The 21,250-nt window shown below is 44.8% G+C and overlaps 1 protein-coding gene across 2 annotated transcripts in view; it reads left to right on the top strand.

Moving 5' to 3' along the window:
• The window catches only part of tmem236 (transmembrane protein 236), a 37,198-nt gene extending 16,309 nt beyond the window's left edge, over positions 1–20,889 (top strand). Inside the window, exons 3-4 of one of the 2 annotated variants that reach the window (XM_046322121.1) lie at positions 3,387–3,516; positions 19,008–20,889. In XM_046322121.1, coding sequence (XP_046178077.1) covers positions 3,387–3,516; positions 19,008–19,600 — 723 coding nt within the window. In that variant the 3' untranslated portion in view covers positions 19,601–20,889. Of the gene's footprint in view, positions 1–3,386; positions 3,517–19,004 lie in introns of both variants that reach the window. The other variant, XM_046322120.1, reaches the window with a different exon arrangement.
• The last annotated feature ends 361 nt before the right edge of the window (positions 20,890–21,250 follow it).

Genomic DNA, 21,250 nt, shown 5'->3' with positions numbered 1-21,250 from the left:
GGCCTACCTTCAAACTCAGTGCCTCTATGCTTGACATCATGGGAAAATCTAAATAATTTAGCCAATATCTCAGAAAACAAATTGTAGACCTCCACAAGTCTGGTTCAAATGCCTGAAGGTACCACATGTATATGTACAAACAATACTATGCAAGTATAAACACTATGGGACCATGCAGCCGTCATACCGCTAAGGAAGGAGACGTGTTCTTTCTCCTAGAGATTCATGTAGTTTGGTGCGAAAAGTGCAAATCAATTACAGAACAACAGCATTGGACCTTGTGAAGATGCTGGAGGAAACGGGTACAAAATTATCTATATCCACAGTAAAACGAGTCCTATATTGACATAACCTGAAAGGGCGGTCAGCAAGGAAGAAGCCACTGCTCCAAAACTGCCATAAAAAGCAAGACTAAAGTTTGCAATTGCACATGGGTACAAAGATCGTACTTGTTGGAGAAATGTCCTCTGGTCTGATGAAACAAAAATAGAACTGTTTGGCCATAATGACCATCATTTTGTTTGGAGGAAAAAGGGGGAGGCTTGCAAGCCGAACACTATCCAAACCGTGAAGCACGGGGGTGGCAGCATCATGTTGTGGGGGTGCTTTGCTGCAGGAGGGACTGGTGCACTTCACAAAATAGATGGCACCATAAGGCAGGAAAATGATATGGATATATTGAAGCAACATCTCAAGCCATCAGGAAGTTAAAGCTTGGCTGCAAATGGATCTTCCAAATGGACAATGACCCCAAGCATACTTTCAAAGTTGTTGCAAAATGGCTTAAGGACAACAAAGTCAAGGTATTGGAGTGGCCATCACAAATCCCTGACCTAAGTCCTATAGAAAATTTGCCGGCAGATCTGAAAAAGTGTGTGCGAGCAAGGAGGCCTAATGTACAAACCATACTCAGTTACACCAGCTCTGTCAGAAGGAATGGGCCAAAATTCACCCAACTTATTGTGGGAAGCTTGTGGAAGGCTACCTGAAACGTTTGACCCAAGTTAAATAATTTAAAGGCAATGCTACCAAATACTAATTGAGTGTATGTAAACTTCTGATACACTAGGAATGTGATGAAAGAAATACAAGCTGAAATAAATAATTATCTCTACTATTATTCTGACATTTCACATTCTTAAAATATAGTGTTGATCATAATTGACTTAAGACAAGGATTTTTTACTCGGACGAAATATCAGGAATTGTGAAATGGAGTTGAAATGTAAATTATTATTGTGGGAAGCTTGTGGAAAAAAAACTGCTTTTAAATGTATTTGGCTAAGGTGTATGTAAAGTCCCAACTTCAACTGTTCAGTCCTGGCCAAAGGTTTTGAGAATGACACAAATATTAATTTTCACAAAGTCTGCTGCCTCAGTATGATGGCAATTTGCATATACTCCAGAATGCTATGAAGTGTTCAGATGAATTGCAAATACAAAGTCCCTATTTGGCAATTGAACTGAATCCCCCAAAAACATTTCCACTGCATTTCAGCCCTGCCACAAAAGGACCAGCTGACATCATGTCAGTGATTCTCTCATTAACACAGGTGTGAGAGTTGACAAGGACAAGGCTGGAGATCACTCTGTCATCCTGATTGAGTTCAAATAACAGACTGGAAGCTTCAAAAGGAGGGTGGTGCTTGGAATCATTGTTCTTCCTCTGTCAACCATGGTTACCTGCAAGGAAACACGTGCCGTCGTCATTGATTTGCACAAAAAGGACTTCACAGGCAAGGATATTGTTGTCAGTAAGATTGCACCTAAATCAACCATTTATCGGATCATCAAAAAACGTCAAGGAGAGCTGTTCAATTGTTGTGAAGAAGGCTTCATGGCGCCCAAGAAAGTCCAGCAAGCGCCAGGACCGTCTCCTAATGTTGATTCAGCTGCGGGATTGGGGCACCACCAGTACAGACCTTGCTCAGAAATGGAAGCAGACAGATGTGAGTGCATCTGCACGCACAGTGAGGCGAAGATTTATGGAGGATGGCCTGGTGTCAAGAAGGGCAGCAAAGAAGCCACTTCTCTCCAGGAAAAACATCAGGTACAGACTGATATTTTGCAAAAGGTACAGGGATTGGACTGCTGAGGACTGGGGTAAAGTCATTTTCTCTGATGAATCCACTTTCCGGTTGTTTGGGGCATCCGGAATAAAGATTGTCCGGAGAAGACAAGGTGAGCGCTACCATCATTCCTGTGTCATGCCAACAGGTAAGCATCCTGAGAACATTCATGTGTGGGGTTTCTTCTCAGCCGAGGGAGTGGGCTCACTTACAATTTTGCATAAGAACACAGCCATGAATAAAGAACGGTACCAACACATCCTCCGAGAGCAACTTCTCCCAACCATCCAGGAACAGTTTGGTGATGAACAACGCCTTTTCCAGCATGATGGAGCACCTTGCCATAAGGAAAAGGTAATAACTAGGTGGCTCTGGGAACAAAACATGGATATTTTGGGTCCATGGCCAGGAAACTCCCCAGACCTTAATCCCATTTAGAACGTGTGGTCAATCCTCAAGAGGCGGGTAGACAAACAAAAACCCACCAATTCTGACAAACTCCAAGCATTGATTATGCAAGAATGGACTGCCATCAGTCAGGATGTGGCCCAGAAGTTAATTGACAGCATGTCAGGGCGGATTGCAGAGGACTTGAAAAAGAGGGGTCAACACTGCAAATCCTGACTCTTTGCATCTTCATGTAATTGTCAATAAAAGCCTTTGACACTTATGAAATGCTTGTAATTATACGTCAGTATTCCATAGTAACATCTGACAAAAATATCTAGACACTGAAGCAGCAAACTTTGTGGAAATTAATATTTGTGTCATTCTCAAAACTTTTGGCCATGACTGCACATGTACATTTTACCTTAATTACCTCAACACCGGTGCCCCCGCACATTGACGCTTTACCGGTACCCCCTGTATACAGCCCCGCTATTGTTATTTACTGCTGCTCTTTAATCATTTGTTGTTCTTATCTCTTACTTTCTTTTAGGCATTTTCTCAACTGCATTGTTGTTTAAGGGCTTCTAAGTAAGCGTTGAATACCTGTTGTATTTGACGCATGTGACAAATAAAATTTGATTTGACACATGGTTACAGAAGACATTTTCTCTGATGCAGGTGGACAGATACTCTGCACTTCCTTAACACTCTAACTGCAAATCCTAACCCCAAGCCCTTACCCTAACCCTTAACTGTTTCTCTCTAAGTTGCTCCAAGCAGGTGGATAAAGAATCACAGTACAGATAGGACCACTTCTCTGAACTGCCTTAACCCCTGACATCTAACCCTAACCTTAACCCCTGACATCTAATCTTAACCCATAGCCCTAAACCCTAACTCAATCTCGCTCTACGTTGGTCCATTCAGGTGCAGGTGGATAAGGGACCCCAGTACAGACAGGACCACTTCTCTGAGCTGCCCGTCTCTCTTGTGCTCTTCTCTCTCATCTGTGTGGATATCATCGAGAGGATCCGGCCGTGCTGCCTCACTGGGCAAGGTACTGTCGTTACTGCCTCACTGGGCATGGTACTGTCGTTACTGCCTCACTGGGCATGGTGCTGTTATTACTGCCTCACTGGGCATGGTGCGGTTGTTACTGCCTCACCGGGCATGGTACTGTCGTTACTGCCTCACTGGGCATGGTACTGTCGTTACTGCCTCACTGGGCATGGTGCCGTTGTTACTGCCTCACTGGGCATGGTGCCGTTGTTACTGCCTCACTGGGCATGGTACCGTTGTTACTGCCTCACTGGGCATGGTACCGTTGTTACTGCCTCACTGGGCATGGTGCCGTTGTTACTGCCTCACTGGGCATGGTGCCGTTGTTACTGCCTCACTGGGCATGGTACCGTTGTTACTGCCTCACTGGGCATGGTGCCGTTGTTACTGCCTCACTGGGCATGGTGCCGTTGTTACTGCCTCACTGGGCATGGTGCCGTTGTTACTGCCTCACTGGGCATGGTGCCGTTGTTACTGCCTCACTGGGCATATTACTGTTGTTACTGCCTCACTGGGCATGGTGCCATTGTTACTGCCTCACTGGGCATATTACTGTTATTACGGCCTCACTGGGCATGGTGCCATTGTTACTGCCTCACTGGGCATGGTGCCGTTGTTACTGCCTCACTGGGCATGGTGCCGTTGTTACTGCCTCACTGGGCATATTACTGTTATTACGGCCTCACTGGGCATGGTGCCATTGTTACTGCCTCACTGGGCATAGTGCCGTTGTTACTGCCTCACTGGGCATGGTGCCGTTGTTACTGCCTCACTGGGCATGGTGCCGTTGTTACTGCCTCACTGGGCATGGTGCCGTTGTTACTGCCTCACTGGGCATATTACTGTTGTTACTGCCTCACTGGGCATGGTGCCATTGTTACTGCCTCACTGGGCATATTACTGTTATTACTGCCTCACTGGGCATGGTACCGTTGTTACTGCCTCACTGGGCATGGTGCCGTTGTTACTGCCTCACTGGGCATGGTACCGTTGTTACTGCCTCACTGGGCATGGTGCCGTTGTTACTGCCTCACTGGGCATATTACTGTTGTTACTGCCTCACTGGGCATGGTGCCGTTGTTACTGCCTCACTGGGCATATTACTGTTGTTACTGCCTCACTGGGCATATTACTGTTGTTACTGCCTCACTGGGCATGGTGCCATTGTTACTGCCTCACTGGGCATATTACTGTTGTTACTGCCTCACTGGGCATGGTACCGTTGTTACTGCCTCATTGGGCATGGTGCCGTTGTTACTGCCTCACTGGGCATATTACTGTTGTTACTGCCTCACTGGGCATGGTACCGTTGTTACTGCCTCACTGGGCATGGTGCCGTTGTTACTGCCTCACTGGGCATATTACTGTTGTTACTGCCTCACTGGGCATGGTACCGTTGTTACTGCCTTACTGGGCATGGTGCCGTTGTTACTGCCTCACTGGGCATGGTGCCGTTGTTACTGCCTCACTGGGCATATTACTGTTGTTACTGCCTCACTGGGCATGGTGCCGTTGTTACTGCCTCACTGGGCATATTACTGTTGTTACTGCCTCACTGGGCATATTACTGTTGTTACTGCCTCACTGGGCATGGTGCCGTTGTTACTGCCTCACTGGGCATGGTGCCGTTGTTACTGCCTCACTTGGCATATTACTGTTGTTACTGCCTCACTGGGCATGGTGCCGTTGTTACTGCCTCACTTGGCATATTACTGTTGTTACTGCCTCACTGGGCATGGTACCGTTGTTACTGCCTCACTTACTTCAGATGGTAGTGATAAATCTGCTACTAGTAATGTATATCTTCTACTAGTGATGTATATCTTCTACTAGTGATGTATATCTGCTACTAGTGATGTATATCTTCTACTAGTGATGTATATCTTCTACTAGTGATGTATATCTGCTACTAGTGATGTATATCTTCTACTAGTGATGAATATCTGCCACTAGTGATGAATATCTGCTACTAGTGATGTATATCTGCTACTAGTGATGTATATCTTCTACTAGTGATGAATATCTGCCACTAGTGATGAATATCTGCTACTAGTGATGTATATCTGCTACTAGTGATGTATATCTTCTACTAGTGATGTATATCTTCTACTAGTGATGAATATCTGCTACTAGTGATGTATATCTGCTACTAGTGATGTATATCTGCTACTATTAATTTATATCTGCTACTGGTGATGTATATCTGCTACTGATACTACTAGTGATGTATATCTTCTACTGATACTACTAGTGATGTATATCTTCTACTGATACTACTAGTGATGTATATCTGCTACTGATACTACTAGTTATGTATATCTTCTACTAGTGATGTATACTACAGTTCAAAAGTTTGGGGTCACTTAGAAATTTCCTTGAAATGTCCTGTTCTTGTTCTGAGAAATGAATTTGAAGAAGAAATTGCCAAGAAACTGCCTTTACAAAAGTTAAAATATTTTAAAGGCCCAGTGCAGTCAAAAAACATACAAATAACATCAAATTGATCAGAAATACAGTGTAGACATTGTTAATGTTGTAAATTACTATTGTAGCTGGAAACAGCTGATTTTGAGTGGAATATCTATATAGGCGTACAGAGATCCAATATCAGCAACCATCACTCCTGTTTTCCAATGGCACGTTGTGTTAGCTAATCGAAGTTGATCATTTTAAAAAGCTAATTGATCATTAGAAAATTATGCAATTATTTTAGCACAGCTGAAAACTGTTCTGATTAAAGAAGCAACAAAGCTGGCCTTTAGACTAGTTAAGTATCTGGAGCATCAGCATTTGTGGGTTCGATTACAGGCTCAAAATGTCTAGAAACAAAGCACTTTCTTCTGAAACTCGTCAGTCTATTGTTGTTCTGAGAAATGAAGGCTATTCCATGCAAGAAATTGCTAAGAAACTGAAGATCTCGTACAACGCTGTGTACTACTCCCTTCACAGAACAGAGCAAACTGGCCCTAACCAGAATAGAAAGAGTGGGAGGCCCCGGTGCCCATCTGAGCACGAGGAGAAGTACATTAGTGTCTAGTTTGAGAGACAAACGCCTCATAAGTCCTCAACTGGCAGCTTCATTAAATAGTACCCGCAAAACACCAGTCTCGACGTCAACAGTGAAGAGGCGACTCCGGGGTACTGGCCTTCTAAGCAGAGTTCCTCTGTCCAGTGTCTGTGTTATTTTGCCCATCTTAATCTTTTATTTTTATTGGCCAGTCTGAGATATGGCTTTTTCTTTGCAACTCTGCCTAGAAGGCCAGCATCCCGGAGTCACCTCTTCACTGTTGACGATGACACTGGTGTTTTGCGGGTAATATTTAATGAAGATGTGAGGTGTAGACTGACTAGTTTCAGAATAAAGTGCTTTGTTTCTGGACATTTTCAGCCTGTAGTCAAAACCACAAATGCTGATGCTCCAGATACTCAACAGAATGCCATTTTCTTTATTGCTTCTTTAATCAGGACAACAGTTTTCAGCTGTGAGAACATAAATGCAAAAGGCTTTTCTAATGATCAATTTGCCTTTTAAAATGATCAACTTGTATTAGCTAACAAAATGTTCCATTGGAACATGGGAGTGATCAAATCAAATCAATGTATTTATATAGCTCTTTGTACATCAGCTGATATCTCAAAGTGCTGTACAGAAACCCAGCCTAAAACCCCAAACGGCAAGCAATGTAGGTACAGAAGCACGGTGGCTAGGAGAAACTCCCTAGAAAGGCCAAAACCAAGGAAGAAACCTAGAGAGGAACCAGGCTATGTGGGGTGGCCAGTCCTCTTCTGGCTGTGCCGGGTGAAGATTATAACAGAACATGGCCAAGATGTTCAAATGTTCATAAATGACCAGCATGGTCAAATAATAATAATCACAGGCAGAACAGTTGAAACTGGAGCAGCAGCACAGCCAGGTGGACTGGCGACAGCAAGGAGTCATCATGCCAGGTAGTCCTGAGACATGGTCCTAGGGCTCAGGTCCTCCGAGAGAGAGAAAGAAAGAGAGAGAGAGAGAATTAGAGAGAGCATACTTAAATTCACATAGGACACCGGATAGGACAGGAGAAGTACTCCAGATATAACAAACTGACCCTAGCCCACCAACACAAACTACTGCAGCATAAATACTGGAGGCTGAGACAGGAGGGGTCAGGAGACACTGTGGTCCCATCCGATGACACCCCCAAACAGGGCCAAACAGGAAGGATATAACCCCACCCACTTTGCCAAAGCACAGCCCCCACACCACTAGAGGGATATCTTCAACCACCAACTTACCATCCTGAGACGAGGCTGAGTATAGCCCACAAAAATCTCCGCCGTGGCACAACCCAAGGGGGGGGCACCAACCCAGACAGGATGACCACATCAGTTAATCAACCCACTCAGGTGACGCACGCCCTCCAGGGACGGCATGAGAGAGCCCCAGTAAGCCAGTGACTCAGCCCCTGTAATAGGGTTAGAGGCAGAGAATCCCAGTGGAAAGAGGGGAACCGGCCAGGCAGAGACAGCAAGGGCGGTTCGTTGCTCCAGAGCCTTTCCGTTCACCCTCCCACTCCTGGGCCAGACTACACTCAATCATATGACCCACTGAAGAGATGAGTCTTCAGTGAAGACTTAAAGGCTGAGACCGAGTTTGCGTCTCTGACATGGGTAGGCAGACCGTTCCATAAAAATGGAGCTCTATAGGAGAAAGCCCTGCCTCCAGCTGTTTGCTTAGAAATTCTAGGGACAATTAGGAGGCCTACGTCTTGTGACCGTAGCGTACGTGTAAATCAAATCAAATCAAATTTTATTTGTCACATACACATGGTAAGCAGATGTTAGTGCGAGTGTAGCGAAATGCTTGTGCTTCTAGTTCCGAAGATGCAGTAATAACCAACATGTAATCTAGCTAACAATTCCAAAACTACTACCTTATAGACACAAGTGTAAGGGGATAAAGAATATGTACATAAAGATATATGAATGAGTGATGTTACAGAGCGGCATAGGCGAGATACAGTAGATGGTATTGAGTACAGTATATACATATGAGATGAGTATGTAAACAAAATGGCATAGTTAAAGTGGCTAGTGATACATGTATTACATAAGGATGCAGTAGATGATATAGAGTACAGTATATACATATGAGATTAATAATGTAGGGTATGTAAACATTATATTAGGTAGCATTGTTTAAAGTGGCTAGTGATATATTTTACATCATTTTCCATCAATTCCCATTATTAAAGTGGCTGGAGTAAAGTCAGTGTGTTGGCAGCAGCCACTCAATGTTAGTGGTGGCTGTTTAACAGTCTGATGGCCTTGAGGTATAAGCTGTTTTTCAGTCTATCTGTCCCAGCTTTGATGCACCTGTACTGACCTCGCCTTCTGGATGATAGCGGGGTGAACAGGCAGTGGCTCGGGTGGTTGTTGTCCTTGATGATCTTTATGGCCTTCCTGTGACATCGGGTGGTGTAGGTGTCCTGGAGGGCAGGTAGTTTGCCCCCGGTGATGCGTTGTGCAGACCTCACTACCCTCTGGAGAGCCTTACGGTTGTGGGCGGAGCAGTTGCCGTACCAGGCGGTGATACAGCCCGACAGGATGCTCTCGATTGTGCATCTGTAGAAGTTTGAGTGCTTTTGGTGACAAGCCAAATTTTTTCAGCCTCCTGAGGTTGAAGAGGCGCTGCTGCGCCTTCTTCACGATGCTGTCTGTGTGGGTGGACCAATTCAGTTTGTCTGTGATGTGTACGCCGAGGAACTTAAAACTTACTACCCTCTCCACTACTGTTCCATCGATGTGGGGTGTTCCCTCTGCTGTTTCCTGAAGTACACAATCATCTCCTTAGTTTTGTTGACGTTGAGTGTGAGGTTATTTTCCTGACACCACACTCCGAGGGCCCTCACCTCCTCCCTGTAGGCTGTCTCGTCGTTGTTGGTAATCAAGCCTACCATTGTTGTGTCATCCGCAAACTTGATGATTGAGTTGGAGGCGTGCGTGGCCACGCAGTCGTGGGTGAACAGGGAGTACAGTAGAGGGCTCAGAACGCACCCTTGTGAGGCCCCAGTGTTGAGGATCAGCGGGGTGGAGATGTTGTTGCCTACCCTCACCACCTGGGGGCGGCCCGTCAGGAAGTCCAGTACCCAGCTGCACAGGGCGGGGTCGAGACCCAGGGTCTCGAGCTTGATGACGAGCTTGGAGGGTACTATGGTGTTAAATGCCGAGCTGTAGTCGATGAACAGCATTCTCACATAGGTATTCCTCTTGTCCAGATGGGATAGGGCAGTGTGGTTGAGATTGCATCGTTTGTGGACCTATTTGGGCAGTAAGCAAATTGGAGTGGGTCTAGGGTGTCAGGTAGGGTGGAGGTGATATGGTCCTTGACTAGTCTCTCAAAGCAATTCATGATGACGGAAGTGAGTGCTACAGGGCGGTAGTCGTTTAGCTCAGTTACCTTAGCTTTCTTGGGAACAGGAACAATGGTGGCCATCTTGAAGCATGTGGGAACAACAGACTGGGATAGGGATTGATTGAATATGTCCGTAAACACACCAGCCAGCTGGTCTGCGCATGCTCTGAGGGCGCGGCTGGGGATGCCGTCTGGGCCTGCAGCCTTGCGAGGGTTGACACATTTAAATGTTTTCCTCACGTTGGCTGCAGTGAAGGAGAGTCCGCATGTTTTAGTTGCGGGCAGTGTCAGTGGCACTGTATTGTCCTCAAAGTGGGCAAAAAAGTTATTTAGTCTGCCTGGGAGCAAGACATCCTGGTCCGTGACGGTGCTGGTTTTCTTTTTGTAATCCGTGATTGACTGTAGACCCTGCCACATACCTCTTGTGTCTGAGCTGTTGAATTGAGATTATACTTTGTGTCTATACTGATGCTTAGCTTGTTTGATTGCCTTGCGGAGGGAATAGTTACATTGTTTGTATTCGGTCATGTTTCCAGTCACCTTGCCCTGATTAAAAGCAGTGGTTCACGCTTTCAGTTTCACGCGAATGCTCCCATCAATCCACGGTTTCTGGTTTGGGAATGTTTTAATCGTTGCTATGGGAACGACATCTTCAACGCACGTTCTAATGAACTCGCACACACCGAATCAGCGTATTCGTCAATGTTGTCGTCTGACGCAATACGGAACATATCCCAGTCCACGTGATGGAAGCTGTCTTGGAGTGTGGAATCAGATTTGTCGGACCAGCGTTGAACAGATCTCAGTGCGGGAGCTTCTTGTTTTAGTTTCTGTCTGTAGGCAGGGATCAACAAAATGGAGTTGTGGTCAGCTTTTCCGAAAGGAGGGCGGGGCAGGGCCTTATATGCGTAGCGGAAGATGGAATAGCAATGATCCAAGGTTTTTCCAGCCCTGGTTGCGCAATCGATATGCTGATAAAATTTAGGTAGTCTTGTTTTCAGATTAGCCTTGTTAAAATCCCCAGCTACAATGAATGCAGCCTCCGTATATATGGATTCCAGTTTGCAAAGAGTCAATTTTTCAGCTGGATCTTCACAACTACCTAGCTAGCGTTTCCACCCACTTAGCTTGAAGCTAGCCCGGCCAGAGCACCTGTAGCATACTCCTGGGCTACAATACCCGGGCCCACGACCGGTCTATCGATGTCACCGCATGAAGAGGAATAAACAGACTCACCTTATCGCGACCTCCCCCAAAGGCTAACTCTCTAGCCCTCGCTATCTCTCTGCTTGCTAATTCGGCCTGCTATCTGCTAGCTTGTCTAGCTCCGGTCCGCTAACTGCTACCTTGTCTAGCCCGGGTCTACGAACTGTTAGCTTGTTAGCACAGGCCTGCTAACCGTCTGAATCGCCGCGTCCCAAACACTGGTCCTTCTGTGGCACAATTGGTAGAGCATGGCGTCAGGGTAGTGGGTTCGATTCCCGGGACCACCCATACGTAGAATGTATGCACACATGACTGTAAGTCGCTTTGGATAAAAGCGTCTGCTAAATGGCATATATTACTCACTAGACCCATATTTACTCTCTATCTCTTTTTGATTTTTAATTTGTTTATACCTTCCGGAAACCTGCCTCACCCAATGTGATACGGAATCGCTATTATTTTTAATTTTTTAGAACACACTCAAGAACCTCCAGACGCTAACCAGCTAACTAGCTACAAGCTATTTAGTCATTGTTAGTTTTTTTTTTTTACCTGGATAACCCTCGCCAATCCAGCTTTCCTGCCCATCCACCGCTGCCCCCCTGGACACTGATCTCTTGGCTACATAGCTGATGCACGCTGGACTGTCCATTAATCACGGTACTCCATTCTGCTTGTTTGTTTTATCTGTCGGCCCCGTTGCCTCGTCAACGCCATTTTACCTGCTGTTTGTTGTGCTAGCTGATTAGCTGTTGTTGTCTCACCTACTGTTTTAGCTAGCTTTCCCAATTCAACACCTGTGATTACTGTATGCCTCGCTGTATGTCTCTCTCAAATGTCAATATGCCTTGTATACTGTTGTTCAGGTTAGTTATCATTGTTTTAGTTCACAATGGAGCCCCTAGTTCCACTCTTCATACCCCTGTTACCTCCTTTGTCCCACCTCCCACACATGCGGTGACCTCACCCATTACAACCAGCATGTCCAGAGATACAACCTCTCTCATCACCCAGTGCCTGAGCTTACCTCCGCTGTACCCGCACCCCACCATACCCCTGAAACCTGCTCCTCTTATTCTCTGTCCCCAACGCTCTAGGCGACCAGTTTTGATAGCCTTTAGCCGCACCCTCATACTACTCCTTCTCTGTTCCGCGGGTGATGTGGAGGTAAACCCAGGCCCTGCATGTCCCCAGGCACCCTCATTTGTTGACTTCTGTGATCGAAAAAGCCTTGGTTTCATGCATGTCAACATCAGAAGCCTCTTCCCTAAGTTTGTTTTACTCACTGCTTTAGCACACTCTGCTAACCCTGATGTCCTTGCCGTGTCTGAATCCTGGCTCAGGAAGGCCACCAAAAATTCAGAGATTTCCATACCCAACTATAACATCTTCCGTCAAGATAGAACTGCTAAAGGGGGAGGAGTTGCAGTCTACTGCAGAGATAGCCTGCAAAGTAATGTCATACTTTCCAGGTCCATACCCAAACAGTTCGAACTACTAATTTAGAAAATTACTCTCTCCAGAAATAAGTCTCTCACTGTTGCCGCCTGCTACCGACCCCCCTCAGCTCCCAGCTGTGCCCTGGACACCATTTGTGAATTGATCGCCCCCCATCTAGCTTCAGAGTTTGTTCTGTTAGGTGACCTAAACTGGGATATGCTTAACACCCCGGCAGTCCTACAATCTAAGCTAGATGCCCTCAATCTCACACAAATCATCAAGGAACCCACCAGGTACAACCCTAACTCTGTAAACAAGGGCACCCTCATAGACGTCATCCTGACCAACTGGCCCTCCAAATACACCTCCGCTGTCTTCAACCAGGATCTCAGCGATCACTGCCTCATTGCCTGTATCCGCCACGGAGCCGCAGTCAAACAACCACCCCTCATCACTGTCAAACGCTCCCTAAAACACTTCTGTGAGCAGGCCTTTCTAATCGACCTGGCCCGGGTATCCTGGAAATACATTGACCTCATCCCATCAGTTGAGGATGCCTGGTCATTCTTTAAAAGTAACTTCCTCACCATTTTAGATAAGCATGCTCCGTTCAAAAAATGCAGAACTAAGAACAGATACAGCCCTTGGTTCACTCCAGACCTGAATGCCCTCGACCAGCACAAAAACATCCTGTGGCGGACTGTAATAGCATCGAATAGTCCCCGTGATATGCAACTGTTCAGGGAAGTCAGGAACCAATACACGCAGTCAGTCAGGAAAGCTAAGGCCAGCTTCTTCAGGCAGAAGTTTGCATCCTGTAGCTCCAACTCCAACAAGTTCTGGTACACTGTGAAGTCCATGGAGAACAAGAGCACCTCCTCCCAGCTGCCCACTGCACTGAGGCTAGGTAACACGATCACCACCGATAAATCCAGCTCCGATAAATCCAGCTCTGCCCCCCCCCCGCAGCTCCTCGCCCAAGCCTCTCCAGGTTCTCCTTTACCCAAATCCAGATAGCAGATGTTCTGAAAGAGCTGCAAAACCTGGACCCGTACAAATTAGCTGGGCTTGACAATCTGGACCCTCTATTTCTGAAACTATCCGCCGCCATTGTCGCAACCCCTATTACCAGCCTGTTCAACCTCTCTTTCATATCGTCTGAGATCCCCAAGGATTGGAAAGCTGCCGCAGTCATCCCCCTCTTCAAAGGGGGAGACACCCTGGACCCAAACTGTTACAGACCTATATCCATCCTGCCCTGCCTATCTAAGGTCTTCGAAAGCCAAGTCAACAAACAGGTCACTGACCATCTCGAATCCCACCGTACCTTCTCCGCTGTGTTCTCAGCCACACTCAAGGTACTAAACAATATCATTACCGCCATCGATAAAAGACAGTACTGTGCAGCCGTCTTCATCGACCTTGCCAAGGCTTTCGACTCTGTCAATCACCACATTCTTATCGGCAGACTCAGTAGCCTCGGTTTTTCGGATGACTGCCTTGCCTGGTTCACCAATTACTTTGCAGACAGAGTTCAGTGTGTCAAATCGGAGGGCATGCTGTCCGGTCCTCTGGCAGTCTCTATGGGGGTGCCACAGGGTTCAATTCTCGGGCCGACTCTTTTCTCTGTATATATCAATGATGTTGCTCTTGCTGCGGGCGATTCCCTGATCCACCTCTACGCAGACGACACCATTCTATATACTTTCGGCCCGTCATTGGACACTGTGCTATCTAACCTCCAAACGAGCTTCAATGCCATACAACACTCCTTCCGTGGCCTCCAACTGCTCTTAAACGCTAGTAAAACCAAATGCATGCTTTTCAACCGATCGCTGCCTGCACCCGCATGCCCGACTAGCATCACCACCCTGGATGGTTCCGACCTTGAATATATGGACATCTATAAGTACCTAGGCGTCTGACTTGACTGCAAACTCTCCAGACTCATATCAAAAATCTCCAATCGAAAATCAAATCAAGAGTCGGCTTTCTATTCCGCAACAAAGCCTCCTTCACTCACGCCGCCAAGCTTACCCTAGTAAAACTGACTATCCTACCGATCCTCGACTTCGGCGATGTCATCTACAAAATGGCTTCCAACACTCTACTCAGCAAACTGGATGCAGTCTATCACAGTGCCATCCGTTTTGTCACTAAAGCACCTTATACCACCCACCACTGCGACTTGTATGCTCTAGTCGGCTGGCCCTCGCTACATATTAGTCGCCAGACCCACTGGCTCCAGGTCATCTACAAGTCCATTCTAGGTAAAGCTCCGCCTTATCTCAGTTCACTGGTCACGATGGCAACACTCATCCGTAGCACGCGCTCCAGCAGGTGTATCTGATAGAGGAATTCTAAATTCCTTTAATGTTTTAATTGCCAAAACCAATTAGCACTCATTTCTAATTCATTAATGAGTTGTAAGTTCATTAATTATGCATGAAGTAGATCGAGACCAGTCTTAAAAGCCAGGTTAAAGAGCGTTTAATTCCAGAGAGTACTAACTACATACACAGATTTCCACAGGTTATAAACTCAAAATGACATCATCAGTTTCCCACGATAGCCCCGTTGTTTTTTTGTTTAGGTCCGGAGATGCTTTCTACTCCCCTCATAAACCAGACATTACAACCTGTCTAAAAGATATAGATTTCTCTCACCAATGCAACAAAACCCAAACATTCTTGTCTGAAAAGCTTTTTCTCCCCCTTGACCTTCCCAAGAGGCACAGACAATCAAATTAGTTCTGCTTACATTTTCAGTAACAGCTTAACCAATAACTTTTACTTTTCATATCATAACATAATAGTATTAGAATATCAATAATGTATACATACTTATTCATCTTAACTACGATTTCCTCTAACAGTATCTCACTGATCATCCCTAAAGCCAACACCTCATTTGGCCGCCTTTCGTTCCAGTACTCTGCTGCCTGTGACTGGAACGAACTGCAAAAATCGCTGAAGCTGGAGACTTTTATCTCCCTCACCAACTTCGAACATCAGCTATCTGAGCAGCTAACCGATCGCTGCAGCTGTACATAGTCTATTGGTAAATTGCCCACCCATTTTCACCTACCTCATCCACATACTGTTTTTATTTATTTAATTTTCTGCTCTTTTGCACACCAATATCTCTACCTGTACATGACCATCTGATCATTTATCACTCCAGTGTTAATCTGCAAAATTGTAATTATTCGCCTACCTCCTCATGCCTTTTGCACACATTGTATATAGACTCCCCCTTTTTTTCTACTGTGTTATTGACTTGTTAATTGTTTACTCCATGTGTCACTCTGTGTTGTCTGCTCACACTGCTATGCTTTATCTTGGCCAGGTCGCAGTTGCAAATGAGAACTTGTTCTCAACTAGCCTACCTGGTTAAATAAAGGTGAAATAAAAAAATAAAAAAAATAAAAACATACTCATCTCATATGTATATACTGTACTCGATACCATCTACTGTATCTTGCCTATGCCGCTCTGTACCATCACTCATTCATATATCTTTATGTACATATTCTTCATCCCCTTACACTTGTGTGTATAAGACAGTAGTTTTGGAATTGTTAGTTAGATGACTTGTTGGTTATTACTGTGGACCAAATCCGAGAGATAGGTAGGAGCAAGCCCATGTAATGCTTTGTAGGTTAGCAGTAAAACCTTGAAATCAGCCCTTGCTTTGACAGGAAGCCAGTGTAGGGACTGGAGTAATATGATCAAATGTTTTGGTTCTAGTCAGGATTCTAGCAGCCGTATTTAGCACTAGCTGAAGTTCATTTAGTGCTTTATCCGGGTAGCCGTGTCAGAGGACAAACCATTCACAGACACAAACTCTGATATCTTTCCGACAGATAAGATCTAAACCAGGCCAGAACTTGTCCGTGTAGACCAATTTGGGTTTCCAATCTCTCCAAAAGAATGTGGTGATCGATGGCATCAAAAGCAGCACTAAGGTCTAGGAGCATGAGGACAGATGCAGAGCCTCGATCCGATGCCATTAAAATGTCATTTACCACCTTCACAAGTGCAGTCTCAGTGCTATGATGGGGTCTAAAACCAGAATGAAGCATTTCGTATACATTGTTTGTCTTCAGGAAGGCAGTGAGTTGCTGCGCAACATCCTTTAAAAAAAAATGAGAGGAATATAAGATTCGATATAGGCCGATTAGTTTTAAAAAATATTTTCTGGGTCAAGGTTTCACTTTTTCAAGAGAGACTTTATTCCTGCCACTTTTAGTGAGTTTGGTACACATCCGGTGGATAGAGAGCCGTTTATTATGTTCAACATAGGAGGGCCAAGCACAGGAAGCAGCTCTTTCAGTAGTTTAGTTGGAATAGGGTCCAGTATGCAGCTTGAAGATTTAGAGGCCATGATTATTTTCATCATTGTGTCAAGAGATATAGTACTAAAACACGTGAGCGTCTCTCTTGATCCTATGTCCTGGCAGAGTTGTGCAGACTCAGGACAACTGAGCTTTGAAGGAATACACAGATTTAAAGAGGAGTCTGTCATTTGCTTTCTAATAATCATAATCTTTTCCTCAAAGAAGTTCATGAATTTATCACTGCTAAAGTGAAAGTCATCCTCTCTTGGGGAATGCTGCTTTTTAGTTAGCTTTGCGACAGAATCATAAAACACGGGACGAGATGTTAAAAACTGTCCATTGTGCCAATAGATAGAATGCACTCACATGAGATTTGCCGACAGTATCCAAAAGGAATTTCGGATTGTTCTTACTTTCCTTAATTAAGTTAGAAAAATAGGATGATCGAGCAGCAGTAAGGGCTCTTAGGTACTGCACGGTACGGCCTTTCCAAGCTAGTCGGAAGACTTCCAGTTTGGTGTGGCGCCATTTCCGTTCCAATTTTCTGGAAGCTTGCTTCAGAGCTCGGGTATTTTCTGTGTACCAGGGAGCTAGTTTCTTATGAGAAATGTTTTTAGTTTTTAGGGGTGCAACTGCATCTAGGGTATTGCGCAAGGTTAAATTGAGTTCCTCAGTTAGGTGGTTAACTGATTTTTGTCCTCTGGCGTCCTTGGATAGACAGAGGGGAATCTGGAAGGACATCAAGGAATCTTTGTGTTGTCTGTGAATTTATAGCACATGGAATAAGCAAACGTACAGTCAATAACACAACAGAATAAAATCTATATACTGTGTGTGCAAATGAGGTAAGGCAATAAGTAGGCCGTAGTGGCAAAGTAATTAGAATTTAGAAATTAAACACTGGAGTGATAGATGTGCAGAAGATGAATGTGCAAGTAGAGATACTGGGGTGAAAAGGAGCAAAAATAAATAAATTATAACTATGGGGATGAGGTCGTTGGATGGGCTATTTACAGATGGGCTATGTACATGGGCTATGTACAGGTGCAATGATCTGTGAGCTGCTCTGACAGCTGATGCTTAAAGTTAGTGAGGGAAATATGTCTCCATCTTCAGTGATTTTTGCTATTCGTTCCTGTCATTGGCAGCAGATACCTGGAAGGAAAGACGGCCAAAAGAGGAATAGGCTTTGGGGGGTGACCAGTGAAATATACCTGCTGAAGCGTGTGCTACGGGTGATTGCTCCTATGGTGACCAGTGAGCTGAGATAAGGTCTGGCTTTACCTAGCAAAGACTTATAGATGACCTGTAGCCAGTGGGAAGGATGCTTTGTTGCGAAATATGAAGCCGGTTCTAGTTTTAATTTTGGATTGGACATGCTTAATGTGAGTCTGGAAGGAGAGTTTACAATCTAACCAGACATCTAGGTATTTGTAATTGTCCACATATTCTAAGTCAGAACCGTCCAGAGTAGTGATGCTGGACTGGCGGGCAGGTGCGAGCAGCGATCGGTTGAAGAGCATGCATTTAGTTTTATGAGCAGTTGTAGGCCATGAAAGGAGTGTTGTATGGCATTCAAGCTAGTCTGGAGGTTAGCTAACACAGTGTCCAAAGAAGGGCCAGAATTATACAGAATCAAATATTATTTGAGATAAAAAGACAGCTGCATTGGTCCTTTTTAGAAATGACTAAATCCAAATGGAAACTGTAGTAATGATGATGGACCTACATTCATATTGTTTCTTGACGGTCCAGCTCGCTGAAAAAGCGAAACAGTCAGAGAGCATCAAAAATTCCCAAAACAATTCATTAAGATGATTTTTTCCACGTTTTGTCAGCAAGGAAATAGAACACATTTTCAATGTGGCCCTCGGGACCTCGTTGAAGACCAAATGCAGTCAAATGAGTTTGACATCTCTGATGTAGACAATATTGCCATGGTCTGTAACCGGTAAAAATTTTGACTGATCTGTTTTCTGCTATTTGATGAAAGGCATGACCAATTTCTATAAAATAAGTTAATTTTTATTATTCTAAGCAGGGACATGATCAATGTGGGCACCACTGATACTACTATATAATGATGTCCGGTTGTCTCCTCCAGCAGACCGTATGGAAATGGATCTGGACATGCCGGGTCCTGTTCTGACCCACCTGGAGCAGGTGAACAGCGTGTCGGGCCAACTGTACTATGAGAGGGGGCAGAACGGGGTGTTGGGGAACGGTTCTGCTACAGTGAGGTGGAGAGACCAGGACGCAGTTGGCTCACGACCAACCAGCGCGGCCTACCTGTACTCCTCGTCACACTCCCACTCTGGCCCGCTCCGTGTCCTGTGGTCCCAGGATATGAGGTCAGAAGTGATTGTTCACAGCTTCCTGTTCTGGATCGATGTGGTGGAGCTGGTGCGCGTGGCGGGGATTCCAGATGTGTTTTACTCTGGCTGGGTGTTTGCTGTCTACATCCTGGCATTTCTGTCCTGTCTCCGTCTGGCAGTGACACCTCACAGCGCTCTACTGCCATCAGCTGGCTTTTTCCTGCAGGACCTGCCTTTCCTGCTGCTGCGCCTCGGTCTGATCTCTGTCCATGGCTACATCACACCCCTGCTTTACCCAATGAAGAACCTGTTGGTCTGCCTTACATTCACCTACTTCAACTTCCTGACCAAGCTCCGCCTCTTCCGCAGAGATAGCATGTTCTAGTCTTGCCCACCAGACACTCTCTCTCTGTCGAGACGTCTGATTTCACAGCGCCTCAGAACTGGACTTGACGGGGAGTCTATGGCAGGAGAAAAGTAGTGTAAAGTAGTGTAAAGTACATTTTAAAGTAGTGTAAAGTACATTTTATCTGTACTTTTTTTTACTATTTATGTTTTTGACAACTTTTACTCCACTACATTCCTAAAGAAAATAATGTACTTTTTACTCCTTACATTTTCCCTGACACCCAAAAGTACACATCACATTTTGAATGCTGCACTGGATAATTGTCTAATTCACACACTTATCAAGATAACATCCCTGGTCATCCCTTCTGCCTCCGATCTGGCAGACTCACTAAACACAAATGCTTAGTTTGCAAATTATATCTGAGTGCACCTGGCTATCTGTAAATTTAAAACACAAGAAAATCGTGTTGTCTGGTTTGCTTAATATAAGGAATTTTCTATTTATTATTTTACTTTTGATACTTAAGTACATTTAAAACCAAATACTTTTAGACTTTTACTCAAGTAGTATTTTACTGGTTGCCTTTCACTTTTACTTGAGCCATTTTCTATTAAGGTATCTTTACTTTTGCTCAAGGTTGAAAATTGGGTACTTATTCCACCACTGGTTTTAATTGGCTGATCGCTCAGTCTATCACCATCTAGCAGAACCCTTAGAACCTCCCCCCTCCATTGTTGAGTTTAATGTGCCAAGCAGAGCAAGTGATTTAAACAACGAAGTGAGTTAGGACAATCTGAAAGTATGCATCTTAGATTTTTTTTCACTTATAAACTGACTTGGCTTTGCTATACCGCAGCCGAAGCCTGGCAGCAGCCTAACTACCAAAGGTTGCACAGTGTCCATAACAATGAAGGAAGCGCATCTCAAACATCTCTATCCCAAACCTTTCAATAGTTATCTATATTACCAGAGTTTTGTCTTATTCCATTTATCTATATGAAAATGCTAAAACTTTAGATAACAATAGATGGCGAAGTCAAAGATACTGGTTTCCATTTGTTGCAAAGTTTTCCCTAAATGCTTATGACATATCCAGAACCAGCCAGCTGGCTGATCTTTTGAATACAGTAAAAAACAAACAGCAACATCAACACATTATCAACACACTACACTGACAGCTGTCAGTACCTTATTTGTTGATGTTTCTCCACGTGACGATGTTCCTTCCCTAATTCGTGATGTAGCCTCCCTTATTCTTTGGAGGTGGAACCTTGTCATTTCCAATGTATATAAGCCATGAATAAAAGCTTGTCTTAATACATTATGGTAGTTTTTTTTTAAATCAAAGGACAGTAGAGTACAGTAAAGTAGAGTTCAGTACGGCAAAGTAGATTGTAATCAATCAAATGTATTTTTGAAGCCTTTCTTACATGATATCTGATATCTCAAAGCGCTGTACAGAAACCCAGCCTAAAACCCCAAACAGCAGGCAATGCAGGTGTAGAAACACGGTAGCTAGGAAAATCTACCTAGAAAGGCCAGAACCTATGGAGAATCGTAGAGAGGAACTATGAAGGGAGAGGCTATGAGGGGTGGCCTCTTCTGGCTGTGCCGGGTGTAGATTATGACAGAACATGGCCAAAATGTTCATAGATGACCAGCAGGGTCAAATAATAATAATCA

Source organism: Oncorhynchus gorbuscha, linkage group LG22 (assembly GCF_021184085.1).
Source record: "Oncorhynchus gorbuscha isolate QuinsamMale2020 ecotype Even-year linkage group LG22, OgorEven_v1.0, whole genome shotgun sequence".
NCBI classification, from domain to species: domain Eukaryota; kingdom Metazoa; phylum Chordata; class Actinopteri; order Salmoniformes; family Salmonidae; genus Oncorhynchus; species Oncorhynchus gorbuscha.
Note: the sequence above shows the minus strand (reverse complement) of the source record. Positions and strands in the feature narration are given on the sequence as shown.